General features: G+C 44.1%; 1 protein-coding gene across 2 annotated transcripts in view; it reads right to left on the reverse strand.

Annotated features, from left to right (window-relative positions):
- Positions 1–218: 218 nt before the first annotated feature.
- Positions 219–18,040, reverse strand: part of ITPR2 (inositol 1,4,5-trisphosphate receptor type 2) — a 520,017-nt gene continuing 502,195 nt past the window's right edge. For both annotated transcript variants that reach the window (XM_024733221.1, XM_024733219.1), the window contains 2 exons: positions 4,031–4,192; positions 219–3,080 (listed from right to left, as the gene is read on the reverse strand). In XM_024733221.1, coding sequence (XP_024588989.1) covers positions 2,994–3,080; positions 4,031–4,192 — 249 coding nt within the window. In that variant the 3' untranslated portion in view covers positions 219–2,993. The remainder of the gene's footprint in view (positions 3,081–4,030; positions 4,193–18,040) is intronic.

Genomic DNA, 18,040 nt, shown 5'->3' on the forward strand with positions numbered 1-18,040 from the left:
GATTGCTTCTAATAAAACAACTATAAACTAAAAAGAGCAGCCAAAACAATGAGTTGCGAGCTGAGAATGTGGAGAAAAGCAAACAATTAGTTCTGACTTGGATGAAATATCTTCCTGACTTATCAATAATCCACTAGAAGCTGCGTCCTCATCACCAACAGAAAAATTTCAGTATGAAAGAAAATAAGCCCTAACTTTTTAAAGTTAGTTTAAATATGTTTTACAAGTATAAAATTTATTTATTTATTTATTTATTTTTAACATCTTTATTGGAGTAAAATTGCTTTACAATATTTTTTAATACTATAATCTTAAAACATACTTGCATGAAACTCTTGGACCTCAGAATGGAACATGTAGGGGAATAAAATCCTTTTGAAATTAAAAATTATGTTCAGCGGAAACATACTTTTAAACCAATATGGGTTTTAATAACTAAATAGTAAAACATTTTCCTTAACAACAAAATCAAAGATGATTATATTTATTTTAATATTGCTATATAAATATGAGAATGTTAATTGATACTTGCCTAGGTCAAATAGTCCAGTTGCATTAACAAACATATACAAAACAAACATAAATTTATAGCGAATGTCAAATTTCCCCGTGATTATCTCCTCCATCATGAATTTCATAGCCTTGAAACTGCCTTTTTTTGTTTGCTTTTGTTTATTTTGCTTTATAGTCTTAAAGTATTTAGGCAGGAAAGAGAGAAACAGAACTGAGAAATATTTCAATCTTGACTAAATAAAAGTCTGGTTAGTTGTAATCGCTTTTGAATACTTCTCATAGGAGAAAACACACGGTGACCTGCCACTCCACAATGGTTGGAGAGGTGAAGCCATTTCTTGATGGCAGTACATACCCAATGGCTCATTCTCTATAAAAAAGTGTAAGGAAAGACTAGATGGTTCATCTGAAAGGCAGGTTGCTCTCATCTGTACAGATTAACTTATTTTCTTGATGTTGGAACATCCATCAGAAAAATTTTACTTTGTGTTAAACAGGGATAAGTTCTGACATCGGAACATGGCCAATGTTTTCCACCTTTCTCTTCTTTTCCCTACCCATGAAACTCTCTGCCTAATTAAAATACTTTAAAAGGTACTTTTCATCTAATACTGTTAATAACAATAATGGTCTTGGATTTTTTTTAAAAATGGCTGCTTTGGTCTACTTCAGTTTTGGTGAAGCCATTTTCAAAAATCAAATATATGATATAAAGTTTCAATGAAGCATTAGGATCGAATGACACTGGAATTTCTCATACATTTACTGAATGCCTCCTAGGTTCAAAGTTCTGTGTTGCATACAGATATATATCCCAGTTTCTGAGTATCTCTGAATCATGATCCTTTAGCAACTGGTTAGGAAAAATACTATCAGATCAGAGTAAGGAATTCTTAACTTGGGGAGGTATTTGGAGGAGTGGGGGAGGTGTACCAGCAGATTCAGTTCAAAAATTCATTGCTCTGGGTTTCAACTGCTTTCCTCCAAGTCTACATTTTAATGGGGTGTGTGGAAAAAGGATTGGTTCAGGCATCCTTTATCATCTACCCAGATCATGATTTGAGAATTTTAGGAGCCAACAGCTTAAACTATATTAAAATAATCCCAAAGCTTTAAAAATGGTCACAGCAAACGCTGTCCTGAACTTAAACCTTGGTGGTGATAACATGAGAGTTCAAAAATGCAATTTTTTGTTCTTCTGGGGGCAGCGACCAGGAAAGGTCAGCTTGCAGAGCACCTCCAAGAGTCTGGTGTCATGTGCCCGCTCTCTTGCCACGTGGCAGTTCTCCTAACACTTTCATGATCTGAATTTTGTCTTAACATTCTAAAAGCATAATCGCTAAGAATAATACAAGCATGGCAGGTTAATTTCTCCCTCCACAAATTCTGGTTGCATAATTTAACATACAAACAATTTGAGGACGAGATTATTATCTCTTTACATTTTGAAAAGCTCTTCCTGATACAGTTTAAAATACGCAATTGAAACTCTGCATTTTCTTGAGTATTCAATATGTTTCTTGGATTTTTTTCCTAACTGCAAGAATAGGATAAATAAAACCACTCGGTTCTTAAGCACAGCAAACATGAATCAAATGGCTTTTACTCCATATCTATAAAAGGCAATGCCACCATCATAAGTTTCTCAATATTTCCTGTCACCTTTAAGCATGTTCATTTATTAATCTCAATGTATTTTAATAGCATACATATGTCCTTGGGGCTTACTGTCATCTTTTTTGTCCCCAAATCTTTAAAAAATCTTAGCCTCTACATGACTTTAAGCATGTTTTTAAACAAGTTTTATGAAAACCTCTTTCTGTACTCCATATTGACAGAGCCCCTCTGAATCTGGGAGAAGGAAATCACATTCCAGTCGCATTGTCAGCCCGAGGGGCATAAGCTCCAAAGCTCTAGTTCCTAGAGCTGTAAATCCATTGTGTTGCAGGTTATAAATAAGGAAATTGGCCTGTGACAGCTACGGTTTGGAAGCATTAACATTTTTGTTTGCAACTCTCATTTTTAATCTTTTCAGTTATTTCCCTTAGCAAAACTTAGCCACCAAAATGACTTCCTGTATCACTGACCTATATGCCATCATTAAAAGAAAGAAATTCCAACCAACCATGACAAAGGATGCAGTCAGCATTTAAGACAAAATGGACTCTTATAGATTCAGCCAAAGGTAGCTCTCTCCGCCCTGCATCTCCTTCCACCCCGCCTCCCCCTACCTCCTCCGTCCATTTGAGCAAGGGACCTCTCTTTGCATTAAGAATGCGTGATGTGTGCCTTTTAGTGGCTGCATTTTAAGTTTGGTCTTCTCAACCATGAAAACACAGTTAGAAATTGTTCTCGGAGCTAAACCACTCAACATCTCGGCACTTGGTTGTTTTTAACTTTTCAACAATAGGCACTGTTCGCTCCCCTCCATCTCAGTTCTTTACTCAGCGATCAGGCTAGTCACGGCTGCCCCCGTGGTGTCAGTGCGGTGGCATGTGATGATTCACATGGGGTGTGTTTGATCCGAGAAAGCCCAGTCTCTGCTTATTCTTCCTTTGTTCTGTCATCTGGGGGAAAAGAGAGAATGCCTTGAGCTGATTTTCTCACTCATGCTCAGTGCTGGTGGGACACACAATGTTGGGTGAATATTTCCCAAGCACCTATAGTCTGTCCAGCATCATAGAAAATATATTTACCAAAAAAGAGAAAATAGTTTTTAAAGTGCATTTCCCTAGGCAGAGAAACAGAGCAAACCACTCCCTGTGGTTAAGAAAGAGGAACTGTGGTTCTTTTAAAGCAGCCCTTGCTTGTAACACACATATAATCATCGCCATCACCTTAGTCATTTTAAAACCTACCACGGTTACTTTTGATATTATTTTTACTAATGCTAACAATTTTACACGACAAAGGGGTTGATTGTAGTGTTGAAATGACAGGTACTAATGACGATCTGCCTTTCTGATGGATATAGTAATGGTTATGATGGCAGAAAATACGATTTTTCTAGGGCTCCCCTGGTGGCGCAGTGGTTGGGGGTCCGCCTGCCGGTGCGGGAGACGTGGGTTCGTGCCCCAGTCCGGGAGGATCCCACGTGCCGCGGAGCGGCTGGGCCCGTGAGCCATGGCCGCTGGGCCTGCGCGTCCGGAGCTTGTGCTCCGCCACGGGAGAGGCCACGACAGTGAGAGGCCTGCGCACCACGAAAGAAAAAAAAAAAAAGAATACGATTTTCTATAAAAAAAAGTCCAAAGAGGTCCTTGTCTTTCGGCATCTGCTCCTTCCTTCCCCGTTCCGTAGAAGTGTCACACAAGATGGGGAGGTGTGATAAGTAGAAGTAGCCTCTGCTTGTAGAGGTTTGGTTCTTACAACACAACGTGGGGTGTTTTTTTTATGGGAATTTACCGTCCATCGTGGATAACAATCTTGCGCCCAGGAGTCTCCAGCCACCCCTCTCTCACAGTAGTGAACAATTTCACATGCCCCGCCCCCCCCAGCTCCATCTGCCGAGCGCACCCACCTGCTCCTTGAGCTCCGCCAGCTGACCCGACAGCTGTCTGACCAGACTCATGGTCGATTCCAACTTCTCCTGCAGGTTCCGAATCTCATTTTGTTCGCTGTCACCTTCATTGCTAACGAGGGACATAGCTCGCATCCGAGGAAACCAGTCCAAATTCTTCTCCTAAAGACAAATACATGTGCAGGAACAAGGGAATAAATATAGAAGAGCGCCTGAAGTTCTGTAAAGAATGTTTATAAGTGTTCATTATTACTAACATTTAAATCAAAGTTTCCTAGCACCCAAAGCAAAAGGTACTCTTTCTGGCCAGGGGTGGGGAGAGGTTGAGGGTGGGAATTAAATATTGCAACAAACTTTGTAGGGGCTCCCAGGGAGGTCCCGGATAAAGTATTTAGAGCAGCGCCCTGAACGCTGTGGGCGATCAGTGAATCTTGATGACGTAGGGTCTGGAGATGCTAAAAGAAATGTTTCAGTTCCAGCCACCCATGCTGGTTTACCTCCCACTTCCCCAAGACAGGCTCCCAGCTCTGCTCAGGGAAGAGGGAAGTGGAAGAGCATGGCCCTAGGTTACCCTGTCTGCTCTCTTTGGAAACATTTTATTACAGTGGGAGGGAGGTTTTAGAGTTAGACTTCCCCAGAGGGCAATAGCTGGTGCCACTTCTGTTTTTCCAGGCTGACTGAGGGTAGGGGTGTGAGTGCATACGTGTGTGTGTGTGTGTGTGTGTGTGTGTGTGTGTCCCCTCCATCGTGGTAAAGACAGATGGTTAACGAGATACCCACCTCTCTTGAAAACTCTGCCTGATTGCCTACCATCATAGAATCACTGTGAATTACTTACACCCCGTCTTTCAATCCTCAAAAGAGCTTGCAAGGTAAATCACTGTCCCATTTTACAGACGAGGAATCAAGCAGCCCCAGCAGTTTAATTACCCTCATCACAAGCTAGAAAATGGCAGAGTTAGGATTTGAAGGCAGGTGAGCCTTTCCACCACTGATTGGATATGTCAGTCTGTATCTCTACCTATTTCTCTAAGTCACCTTCTCCCAATATCCCTAGCAGTGACCTTCCTGCTTCAGATTCTTTCAACTCCAGAAAAGTCCACTGCAGTGGCTACAAAGACGTCTGCCTAGCTGATCTCTAGAACAAGGGTCCGCAGAGTACGTTCCTCCCCTAAGAGGAAAGGGGAAAGACCCAACCTATGTATCTCTGCACTTCTGCCTAAACCTCATCTGGCCCTTGGATTGGTTTTTTTTTTTTTTTTTTTTGGTAGTTGTTAGTCAGAGAATAACACGTTCTTTACAGTCCCCTACCCCCAATGGCAGTGAAAAGGGCTGATAAAGGATAGGATAAAACATATTAAAGAGATTTAAGCTGCATTTAAATAGCTGTAGCCAATTAGCATTTCAAAGGAGAATGGTAACTTATGCGGAAGTGCAGAGTGACAGCCAGATTCATTCATTCAATCAATCCTTCAATACCTATTGCCAGGTATTTAGAGATGAAAATCAGGTAAGACAAAATGTCTGCTCTCAAGGAGCTTGTGGCTTAGGAGAGCCCTCCACAAAAAGTGAACGGGGCACTCTGCATATCAAAATCCCCTGGGGTTGCTTGTTAAAATAGCAGATTTCAACCCCACTGTCTCTTACGAAATTAGAACCTCTTAGGGGACCTGCATCAGTCCTATGTGCACTAAAGTCTAAGAACTCTGAACTGTGGAGACATAGAAGATAAATGGTAACTGCTTGGGTAGTGGCAGGGTAGGGGGATGGAGTGAAGAGGAAAGATCTGAAATGGCTGGCATGAGGAATGGGAAGAGGAAGCCAAATAGGGGCCCATTAATTGCTTGCAGGGGCGGAGTGGGAGACCGTGCCTTTTTTTTTTTTTTTTTTTTTTGCGGTACGTGGGCCTCTCACTGTTGTGACCTCTCCCGTTGCGGAGCACAGGCTCCAGACGCGCAGGCTCAGCGGCCATGGCTCACGGGCCCAGCCTCTCTGCGGCATGTGGGATCTTCCCGGACCGGGGCACGAACCCGCGTCCCCTGCATCGGCAGGCGGACTCTCAACCACTGCGCCACCAGGGAAGCCCGGGAGACCGTGCCTTGTAATGCCTCCGGCAAAGCCCACTGTTCACCAATAGCCCAAGTGGGTGTGGAGTTGAGGCAGAGAGTTGGACTGATACAAGATGGTGTGTCCCCTGGAACGGGCCTCAGAAAGACAAAGGCATCGGGAAGCCAGGAATGTCAGCAGAGCAGTGGCTGGAGTGAGGCACACTAGTGTGTGGACTGGTAGGAGGGATGGAGAAGCACAGACCTGTGCTAAATGCTCTGTCAGCACGTAATCCTTTCGACGATCCAGTGGACTCCAGTTCTCTTATCTATTCAGTATTTATATTATCTACCGTATTACCTATACCTGAATTTTACAAATAAAGAAACTGAGGCTGGCAAATAGTTTGGCTGGGATCCCCACCCAGACCTGTCTGCATCCAGGCCTCCTGGCAAGAAGGGAGACTGTGGACAGAAAGTGGAATAATGTTTAAAATTCTGAAGGCAGCACAACTTCAGGAAATAAAAATTCTAGAGTGAGAGGGCCTGAAATCTGATAAAATACCAGGGAATTTGGGGAGTCAGTATTTCATGGGTACAGCGTTTTAGTTGGGGAAGATGAAAACTCTCTGGAGATGGACGGTGGTGATGGCTGCATAACAAGGTGAAGGTACTGAATGCCATAAAACTCTACACGTAAAATGGTTAAAATGGTAAAATTTTATGTTTTATGTATATTTTACTACAGATTTAAAAAAATCACAATTTGCAGAGGAGAATCTTTTGGATGAATCATGCACGAAATCCGCGAATTCATCCTGAAGGAGGTCAGTAGAAGGGGTGGATGACACACAGGAGTGACCAGGGGGTATTAAAAGACAGTGATGGAAAGGCTTGAAGAATGGGTTTTCACATGACGGTGAAGATGTGATGATTTCTTGGCGATGGGGAGTTGAGTCAGCTGACCCTCTTCTGGGGCCCTTCGTACTGAGGGGGTAGGAAGATCGGCCGCTGTCACCAGTGGGCTAAAGGACAGGGGACTCCTCTCAGGAGAGTCAAGAAGGCAGCCTTGTAGGAGAGGAGAGTTGGTCTGTATCAGGACAGGGATTCCAGGGAGGCTGACGGAACAGAAGCGTTTGAGAACCTCAGACAACTGGGCCTGGGGTGAGAAGGTACCAGGAGACATGGTGATGGACCCGAGGTGGGGCTGGCGAAAACATCAGCTTTCAGAAAGTTTCCAAGAGAAAGAGAGACAAAACAGTGTTCTAATGCTTAGCAAAGAGAACATGGGTGAGACGGTGGAATTGCCTCTGAAGAAATGCTCTTATAGGTGTTGCGGGGCCCAGGTCAGCCCAGTCCACGGTCTCTTGCTTTTGAGGAAACAATGGCAGTTCTCAGGGGACCACTGCCCCAGCTGGTTGGGCCACAGGACTCTTCCCTTACACATTCTTTCTTCACTTGTTCCTTTGTTCATCCATTCATTGACTAATTCTTACAGTGTTGACTATGTCTGTGCTAGGCACTGGGAAGACAATAGAGAGCCAAACCCAGTGCAGTTCTTGTGCTGGTGGAATTGACAGTCTAGGTGGAGAGTAAGACTTCAAAGATGATGAAAACAGTGACAAGCCGGGCTTAAGGGCTGGCTAGGAAAGCCACCCAGCTCCGCTGTCCTTTCTCCTAGTCCCTAAAAATCATTCTCTCTTCTAACCCTCTTTTGGTTTTTCTCATCTTTCTTCCTTTCACTGCCTGTATCTTTCTCTGTTTTTGTTTGTTTGCCTGGTTCTCAGCCTTTTCTCTCCTAGCTTTGTGCTTTTTGTTTCATTCCTCTCTTCCTCTGTATATCAACGGACCATAATTTGAAGCTAAAATATAACATGTCATTAAGAATTATTTTTCAGTATTGAATGCTTTCTGGTTCCTTTTCTTCATTTTTAGGAACCTGACTTGAATGTTCTGCATCTCCCTAAAATGGCAAAAAATAAGCAACCTAAATGTATGGTCTTTTGTCCTCTTTTTACAAAAAAGCGCCACTCTTTTAAAAATAAATGTTCACAACTGATGTTCCTCCAAATTCGTGCAGAAAGCATATTCTTTGCACCAAAATTAACTCAAATCAAGCAGAGTTCTTAGAATAAATGCTGCACAGGCTTGTTCACTGAGAGTTGTTTCCAATGAAATACCCCAAGGTTCCTCTCTCTGCTCCAGTGTCAAAAAGAGCGGCTTCCGTGGAAGGCTCAGCCTGAGCCCGGTGAGAAAGGAGAGCGCCGCACTTTAGCCTGAGCCAGAACCGCAGGACAGACACTCAGAACGGTGACTGGTTAACAGGACACCACTCCCCCACCGCGTCGACTTGTAATGTGTCCATCATCTAACAAAGCGGTTGGATTTGATTTGTTATTTCTCGGTTACTCACATATGCTACGTACATCTCGTGATCATGCTCGTGATTAGCAGAGTCCCATGGCGACTTTGGTTAGTCAATATGACACCATTTCCTTATTTCATCAGGAATGAAAATGTTTAACCACAGGGTAATATAAAGTCAGGGAAGCTGCAGATTAAGTGTTAGATTCCGAGGTTACAGTGTATGATCCTAGCTACTTGGTGATGGGAAATCCAGAGCTTCTCAAGCCTTCTAAAATGCAAAGCCCAGGGATGAAGGGACTGAGAGCATGCCAACCATAACCCTCTTGCTATCCCTAAATTCTAATAATAATGTGTCTTTCTCGATGACTAGAAGATAGACAGACTTAAATGTGAAAACCTTTCAAATAGTCCTTTCAACAGTCAGATCAATTTGACTTACGTAATTTTGTAGTTATTCCATAAACAATTAGGTTGTCAGAGTCAGTCAGAGCTTAGCTGTGCTGTTTTCATATTTGGTTCTTAAATGTGATACCTCATTTGCAGGAAAGAGGCCATGCGATATAAAGGAAAGAGCATTGATCTAGGAGTCAGAACACCTGGGTTCTGGTTTTAGTTCAGCCAAAAACTAGCTATGTGATATAAGGATGGTGGGGAAGCCTTATTCTCTGAGTCCCAGTTTCCTCATCTGTAAAACCGGAATGTTACCCTGGGTGGTCTCTATGTCTCTTCCAGCTCATCATTCTGTGAGCTATGAATTCAAAACTTTACAAACCAAATTGCTGAGACAAGCCCCAAGCTCGCCAAGTGAGTGAACAGAAACATAGCATTTAGGCTAGAAGCAACCTCGAGACCACATAACCCAAGCTCAGCATATAACAAACGCCCATTCTGAAACCTGGAAAGTTTAGGTTTCCTTGAGGTCTTATAACTGTTTCCCTGCACTTAACTTCCACTTCTGGACAAGTTCTTCCATATTACGTAGTGGAAAAGCTCTTATATAATCTAGCCCTGCTGATGCTTAATTGGTGACAGGCTTGAGAAAATGTAAAGATTGTAAGGATTTCTCTCTGCATCAGAACGAGATTGAAAAGTAGGAGGAGATCGATTTCAGTGAGCCAAACATTGGAGAAACTGTCTTATGTCATTTTAGCTCCACTAGGTACACATTAAAAGTCACGTGGGATAATTTAGGAGTTTGGGATTAACAGATATACACTACTATATATAAAATAGATAAACAGCAAGGACCTACTGTATAGCACAGGGAACTATATTCAGTGTCTTGTAACAACTGATAACGGAAAAGAGTCTGAAAAAGAATATATGTATACATATATATATATACATGTAACTGAATCACCTTGCTGTACACCTAAAATGTAAATCAACTATACTTCAATAAAAAAAGGTTTAAAAAAAGATTAAAAATAAGTCACCTGCATGTAAGCTAAAGAGAAAGCAAGCGCTGTAGTTCTATAACACAGTAATAACCCATTTTTTGGCTGCCTGACAAGTGTCAGGCACTTCAGTCATGCTGTGGCCAATACCCAGAATCATTCCATAAGGTTGAGACTGTTACCATCTCCATTTTACAGATGACAACACTGAGGCAGGAAAAGGACTAGTTACTGGCCAAGGCCACACAGGGGCTATAAGTGGCTGGGCCAGGCTTTGGCCTCCACTCTGTGCGACGGGAAACCTCGTGCTCCCTTCACTGCACTGGACAATTTCTCCACGTCCAATGGAGATGTCAATGCTTAGCTTCTGAACTTGCCAGAGAAAACAGAGACTACAGGGAGAATATGTTTTATAACTTGAACCCCCTTGATTACTTCTTCTGGGGTATGCTAAAGGTTTATTTACTGAAAATCAGAAATAAAGGCTTTAGGTTATTGTATCAGAAATGCAGACGCAGATACTGTGCAAATACATTGATCACTGCTTGACATTCACCGCAATTTTGCAGAGTGCTCTAAAAGACTGCTAATGAGGGGTATCACATTGAACATACCATGCATTGTATTGTGTTGTACTGGTATATCCATAAACCATTTAATATGTATCCTCATTTCTGCTTCTAGACTCTCTATGCTTAAAATCTGCTGTTACAAGACCACTGGCAAAGGTTTTTCTTGGTTACCATCCTCTTCTAAGCCTTAAGTTTATATTTCATTTTCCATTCTAAAATCATACGCAAAGCCTCCTGGGCCGACGAGTATAACCATTTCCCCAAAGCCTCATTGTGACCCACTGCATTCCTCTCTTTGCACTTTTGGTTTGAAGATGTCAGCGGAAATGGCTCTCAAAAGGAACACCAGCAATGCTAATACTACCTACTTACTGGGAGGTGCCCGAAGGAAAGACACAATTCCTGCTTTCCTGGAACTTCAGAACAAGGACAATATCTGGAACAGGGATTCTTTCTGAAGTCAAAGGAATCATATTGGTTAACGCGAAGTGCTTCATGTACCCCATCCTAGCCTCTGCTCAATGAAGGAGGGGCATGGCAGGCTTCACGCCCTCAAGACCAACGCGGCGGCCTTGCTGGCAGGTGAGACATTATCTCAAAAACTTAAGGGAGGGACTTCCCTGGCGGTCCAGTGGTTAAGAATCCACCTTCCAATGCAGGGGATGCGAATTCAATCCCTGGTCAGGGAGCTAAGATCCCACATGCCGCGGGGCAACTAAGCCTGCGCGCCACAACTACTGGGCCCGCACATTGCAATGAAGAGCCCGTGTGTTGCAGCTGAAGAAAAAAAGATCCCGCATGCCGCAACTAAGACCCGATGCAGCCAAAAAAAGAAACTTAATGGACACCCACAACACTGGTATCTGGGCTTCTAGCTTTGCTCTTGGTGAACACCCGACCTGTATGTGACAAGCATTCCTCAGTTTGGACAACAAAAGGCTGATTCTCAGAGGGGTTCGGATGCAGGCCCTGGGTTTTGAGGAAGAAAGGATGAGCTGGAAAACACACTCTTGTGTGATAAACACTGGGGACTGGAGGTGACAGAAAGGATCCAGCTGTGTCCTTTGAAATTAAAACGTTATTCCTGGATTGACAAATAAATGAAAACCTTGGCAACTCATTCTAAAGAAAAGGGAGAGAAGAAGGGCAAATCATTAGAAAAATAACACGTTCCAGGACTGGAAGATTCATTTGCCAGCCCTCACTTTTTAAAAAAAAAAAAGTTTGTTTATTTATTTATTATTTATTGGCTGCATTGGGTCTTAGTTGCAGTGCGTGGGATCTTTCGTTGCAGCACGTGGGCTTAGTTGCCCCGGGGCATGCGCGCTTTTAATTCCCTGACCAGGAGCCCCCTGCATTGCAAGACAGATTCTTAACCACTGGACCACGAAGGGAAGTCCCTCAGCCCTTATTAACTGTATCTTCCTTCTGTCTCTCCCTGTTTATTCTGTATCTGTATCTTCCTTCTGCAACTGAGTTCCTGCAAATGCGGTAGGAGTACCATATTTGTGTGGATTGAGAAATTTAAAATGTGTTAGTTATCCAAGGCAAATCTGTATTGAATGCTTTCATAAAGTAACAAATCCCTTTGTCAAACCTTGAAATATTTTACAAATCTACGTGCTTGGACATCAAGTTTGCATTATGCATGTGAAAGTAGGTTGAACCCTATGAAGCAGTGTATGAACTTCAAGGATGCTTGGACGGCTGAGCTGATCGCACAAAGGTTGGAGCCTGCCCCTTAGAGGCACCTAACAAATGCTCAAAAAGCAACAGCCCCTGGCAGCACTGCGGTGCTCCTGCCTGGCCCCTTCCCACACCCCCACCTGCAGGGCATCGTTGCTGGGAAGGGGGCTGCTGGCTGGGGAGCCCTCCAGGGACAAGGCCTATTTAATCCAGTCACTGCTCCCAAGGGCAGAGAGAAAAACAGGTCCAGCAGAAGTGCCCATGAAGGAGGAAGTGCTGGGATGAGGACGACAGGGTACTGATCTCAGCAGGACCTCAGGCTGGCAGTCAAAAAGTTACAGCTGGGAGGGACTGGATGCTGGTCCAGTTTCACACACAGCACAGCCGTGGGGGAAGTGGCTGCCCTGTTCCCAGCACGGGGCGTGCAGGAGGGCATCACAGCCTGGCAGGCTCAGCTTCTGCAGAGCTGAAAGCCACCTTCTGTGGCTTCCTCACCTTAGGAGCCAGAGTGAAACAGGTGAGTGTGGGCGCCCCTCGGCTGAAGAGAGGATCAAAACAGTTCAACAAACACTTAATCAAGAGTGTCATAATGCTGGAGAGGGTGTGGAGAGAAGGGAGCCCTGTTGCACTGTTGGTGGGAATGTAAATTGATACAGCCACTGTGGAGAACAGTATGGAGGTTCCTTAAAAAACTAAAAATACAACTACCATACGACCCAGCAATCCCACTACTGGGCATATACCCTGAGAAAACCATACTTCAAAAGGAGTCATGTACCACAATGTTCATTGCAGCTCTGTTTACAATTGCCAGGACATGGAAGCCACCTAAGTGTCCATCGACAGATGAATGGATAAAGAAGATGTGGCACATATATACAATGGAATATTACTCAGCCATAAAAAGGAATGAAATTGAGTTATTTGTAGTGAGGTGGATGGATCTAGAGTCTCTCATACAGAGTGAAGTAAGTCAGAAAGAGAAAAACAAATAACGTATGCTAACACATATGTATGGAATCTAAAAAAAAAAGAAATGGTGATGTCCCTGAAGAACCTAGGGGCAGGACAGGAATAAAGACACAGACGTAGAGAATGGAGTTGAGGATACGGAGAGAGGGAAGGGTAAGCTGGGACAAAGCGAGAGAGTGGCATGGACATATATACACTACCAAATGTAAAATAGCTAGTGGGAAGCAGCCGCATAGTACAGGGAGCCATAGCTTTGTGTCCACCTAGAGGGGTGGGATAGGGAGGGTGGGAGGGAGATGAAAGAGGGAGGGGATATGGGGCTATACGTATACGTATAGCTGATTCACTTTGTTATACAGCAGAAACTAACACGACATTGCAAAGCAATTATACTCCGATAAAGATGTTAAAAAAAAAGTGTTGGGCTCTGGAGTTTCAGACTCATGGGTCGAGATTTCTGTCCTTAAACATTTCCAGACTGGCGGGGGAGCTAGGTGCTGGTAAAGTCAGGCATTAATGTGGACCTCGGCCTCCTGCAATGGGCAAGAGGCACTGCATGCACTAGGCCAATGGAAAAGTCATTGCCTGAGTGTGGTCTGCATGCCGGATGGGGGACCCCGGCTATTTGGGGGTTGAGAGAACTGTGATCTTCAAGTCCCACCTATTCCAGCAACCTGAAAATGCACCGATTTTGAAAAGTAGGGCTCTCAGCAGTGACCTGGAATAGGTGATGCACCCCTGGGGGCGAGCGGCGGCTCTCATCATGGGCAGCAGGTTGGCCTGTGGGCAGAGACCACAGCCCCGGAGCACCCACCTTTCTTCTTAGACCTTCCCGCCTTCCCAACCCTCCCTCTAAGCAACACCCTGTATGTCCACGATGGGAGGGCAATGGCTGCACACGGAAGTGAAACTGCTTATAGGTTCTCTTTTGGTCTCAGTCTTTTCACCCCTGACGCCGCAGCTAACCGTGTCCCCTGGGTGTCTACACAAAGCATCAGCTACAACATCAAGTGGAGGGGTTGATCTGCTCCCAGCCCACACGGCACCCAGGGAGGGAGCTGCACCAAGGAGAGAGAGTGGTCCATGGCTGGGGAGATCTAAGAGGATCCGGACCCAAGAGTAGCTTAGGGCTGCTGGGAGCTACAGTCCTCCTGTCAATAACTAGCAGGATTGCTAGGCTGGTAACCAGGAACACTAAGGGGCAGAAGGTCTCTGGCTGTGGCAGCAGCTGTGATATGGGCTTGCTGGAGCCTATGGACCCCACCTTGAGCACCGACCAGGTTGGGGAATCACTCAGAGAGGAAGGGAGTGGAGGCCCGCAGCCAAAGATGCTTTGAGCCACCAGCTAGCTGATTCAAAGATACACAGCAGCCGCAGAGGCAGGGACCGAAACCCAGTCAAAGGTCTGATGATGTGGTGATGGGAGGCTTGTCTGCCACCTGGCTGTGAGAGATCAAGGAACCAAAGGGCCTGCCTGACATTCTCCCAGATCCCTATTGCCGTTTTTCCTGGGGAAGTGTTAAGTGGGAAGCACTCTGACCACAAAGGGAAAATAAATAAGTAAAGCTTGCATAACAGAGGAGATTGTCGGGAACGCCAGGCAGCTCCAGGGCCTCCTTAGAGCCAGTCATTTCCCTTCCAGTTTATGGTTTTCTTTTCCTGTCAGTTCATAACTCTACTTAATCTATATTTTTATTCTTGGGGCTATAACCCTTTCTTAATCTTATTATTTGTTAATTTCCACATTTACTCGCCTAAGTTTCTCTCTTGGCCTCGTTATCAAAGAACATAAATATTTATTTTCTTCTGCAAATAATCTCAAGTATGAGCATTTGCAAGTCTCATTGGGATAGGAAAAAACTGGAGATTTCTTCATGGTGAGATTGGGGCAAAGTATTTTGAACAGAGTATTGAATACTCAAGTGGGCATCTGTCCAACTTCTGGCTCCCTAACCCCTGATGCCCTCCTGTGCTTGAGAAAACTGCCACTGGGGGTCGTGTGGAAGGCTGGGTCCATCGTCCTGCTGAGGAAGCTGAAAAGCCTGTCCTCTCTGTGGTAGTCAGAGCGCAGTCACTTGACCTTAGAGTGGCCCACCAGTTGCTCCTGCTTGAGATTTTGACATGGAACAAGGGCTACCAAGAAGCAGAATTCTTTTTGTTCACAGTGATTGAGACAGTGACCTCTGGTTGTGGTGATGCCACTGGTGCCAGGGCCAGCTTCCAGGACACAGCAGCAGAGGCAGTGGCACCTTCCTCCAGCCAGCCTTGGCCCCAGGTGGGACTTTCTGGCCAGCTAGCTCACTTTGCTTGGATTCTGCCCAGCTGGGCCTGGTTGTCACTTTCCTCTTAATTCTGCGCATCCCTTCCACAAATTCCTTTTCCCCCTAAGATAGCCAGGTGAGTTGCTGTTGTTTAAAGACTCCCCGACTGGGGCTCCCCTGGTGGCCCAGTGGTTGGGAGTCCGCCTGCCGATGCAGGGGACACAGGTTCGTGCCTCGGTCACTGGTGCAAGTGTCAAGGGACTAAAGAGGCCAGGTGCTAATTTAACACTGGCCTATTTTGTCCAGCACAAAGGTGATAAAACTTTAAACTAGAATGACTAAGGTCCTTATCTAAGTCATACACAGCTAACTAATTATCTAAGTCATACAGCTAACTAATTATTACATAACAATCATATTTAATACTATAATAATTATGGGATAATTATGACCATACCATAAATCAAATATCACAATCATATCATATCATAAATGTCATACATAATTAATATTATTAATTAATTATGGGGTCATCAATTACACAGAGGAGAAATTTGTGAGCTGTTTAGTTTATAAGCCCTTTAGAGGGCAGGATTTCTTTCTGATTTCTTCTTGCATCTTCCATTTCTATGTCGTTGGCACTTGATACATATCGTTGGTAAAATGGATGGATGCTTAGGAGTTGTTATATATGGTAAACATGGTAACCTGAGTTTTTCAAGAAGACATATCATTACCATGAACAACTCCCCTTTCTTTTTTTTTTTTTTTGGTACGCGGGCCTCTCACTGTTGTGGCCTCTCCCGTTGCGGAGCACAGGCTCCGGACGCGCAGGCTCAGTGGCCATGGCTCACGGGCCCAGCCGCTCTGCGGCACGTGGGATCTTCCCGGACCGGGGCACGAACCCGCGTCCCCTGCATCGGCAGGCGGACTCCCAACCACTGCGCCACCAGGGAAACCCCCCCTTCTTTTTGTTCTTTACTAATCCAAAGCAAAAAGACCTCCTTCCTTTCTTTCTTCAAGTATATGTAATGAACACCTATTATGTAGTCGATACTGTTCCAAGCTCTGGCTAAAGCAGTGAACAGCTCAGAAAGGGTCCTTGCTCTTATAGAGCTCACAGTCTAACAGAAGGTGAAGGAAGGGCAGGGATACGATAACAAATGACAATAAATGAAATAATTTCAGATAAGGCTACATACTATGAAGAAAACGGTGGTTTGAAACATTGTCTTTGGAGGAGAGGGGGCTACTGTAGATTGAATAGGCCATACAGGTTACTCTGAGGAGGTGATGCCTGGTTGATGAGAAGGAAATAGCTCTGCACTGAAGTGATGGGACAGAGCTTCAGGCAGAGGGAACAGTCAGGCAAAGGCCCCAAGGCTCGAAGTGAGGTTGGCATATTTGAAGAACAGAAAGGAGGTTGAACTGGAGTGTGGTACTAAGTGAGAGACAGAGTGGTAGGAGATGAGGTACCAGAAGCAGACCCAGTTATGGGGAGGACTGGAAGCAGTGGAGGCCAAGGAGGGTTCTGGCCCCCAGTGGAGGAATGGCTATTCCTGGTTTACAGCAAATGCATACACACATGTACACATAAAAATAAGATGAAACAGAACACTTTGGCTGCTGCATGAAGAACAGACATAGTAGACTCCCATTTGGAGACTTATCCTCCAGGATAAGCAGCCTGAAATCAGCCACGGTGGGAATATTTACACCGTGGAAATAGGCAATGCGACCATCAGGGCTTTCTCGTTACCGCCAGAACTGGTCGTTAAACATTAGCACACCACTGGAGAATGTCCCTTTCTAATAGAGATGGAGGAAGCCTTAAAGATAGTTTAAATTTAACCACTAACCCGAGTCACAAATCAGATCATTGGCAGAACCAGGATGACAATGGAGGACTCCTGATACAACAAAGACATCCCTGACCTTAAAAGTCTCTTGACCCTAGAAGGTGTCACCAACTGAATTTTTACTATACGGGGTTCGCAGGTTAATCTTTGTTCTGAATCTTTCAGTTATTCGGTATTTACATTGTACTTTGGCTGTAAGTCTCCTCAATTATGAAAATGACAAGCATGTTTAGATCAAGATCAGCCTGTTCCTTATAATCAAAAAATGTCAATAATGAAAACAAAAAAGGGCAATTTATATTTCAATACTATTGAAAAAATGCTGAATGGTGACCAACCAGCAGTAAAATGTAAATCAAAACATCTTTTTCTGATATTTTGACAGGACTCTCCTGAAATTTCTCTCAAATATCATCATCATATTCATTTCCACTGTAGGTGACCTATTAAGAGGAGAATTAAGAATAATACACCTATTTGAAAAAATCATAGTAAATTTATATAGAGAGCTCAAGGAAAAATTTACGTACACACACATACAAAATGTCTATACAGAAAACACAGATCTAGAGAAAAAACATTCCAGAACTTTTTTTAACACCAGAGTCAAATGCAACACAATAACAAGTGGAATTAAAATCTGTTTTAGTAACTCCATCTGTTACTGTTTGAACTTCACTGCCTTTTCTACCTCACATAGATGTATATGTATGTATATACACAGCACATACAGGTTTGTCTCGAACAAAAAATGAGTAAATCTTCTAAAAGACTACTTAAATTCCTTCTCTGGAACAACAACAACAAAAAGAATGCTCTTCCCCCCCCCCCCCCCCCCCCCCCCCCCTCGG

The sequence above is a fragment of the Neophocaena asiaeorientalis genome, unplaced genomic scaffold (genome assembly GCF_003031525.2).
Source record: "Neophocaena asiaeorientalis asiaeorientalis breed wild unplaced genomic scaffold, Neophocaena_asiaeorientalis_V1.1 scaffold150, whole genome shotgun sequence".
Classification (NCBI taxonomy): domain Eukaryota; kingdom Metazoa; phylum Chordata; class Mammalia; order Artiodactyla; family Phocoenidae; genus Neophocaena; species Neophocaena asiaeorientalis.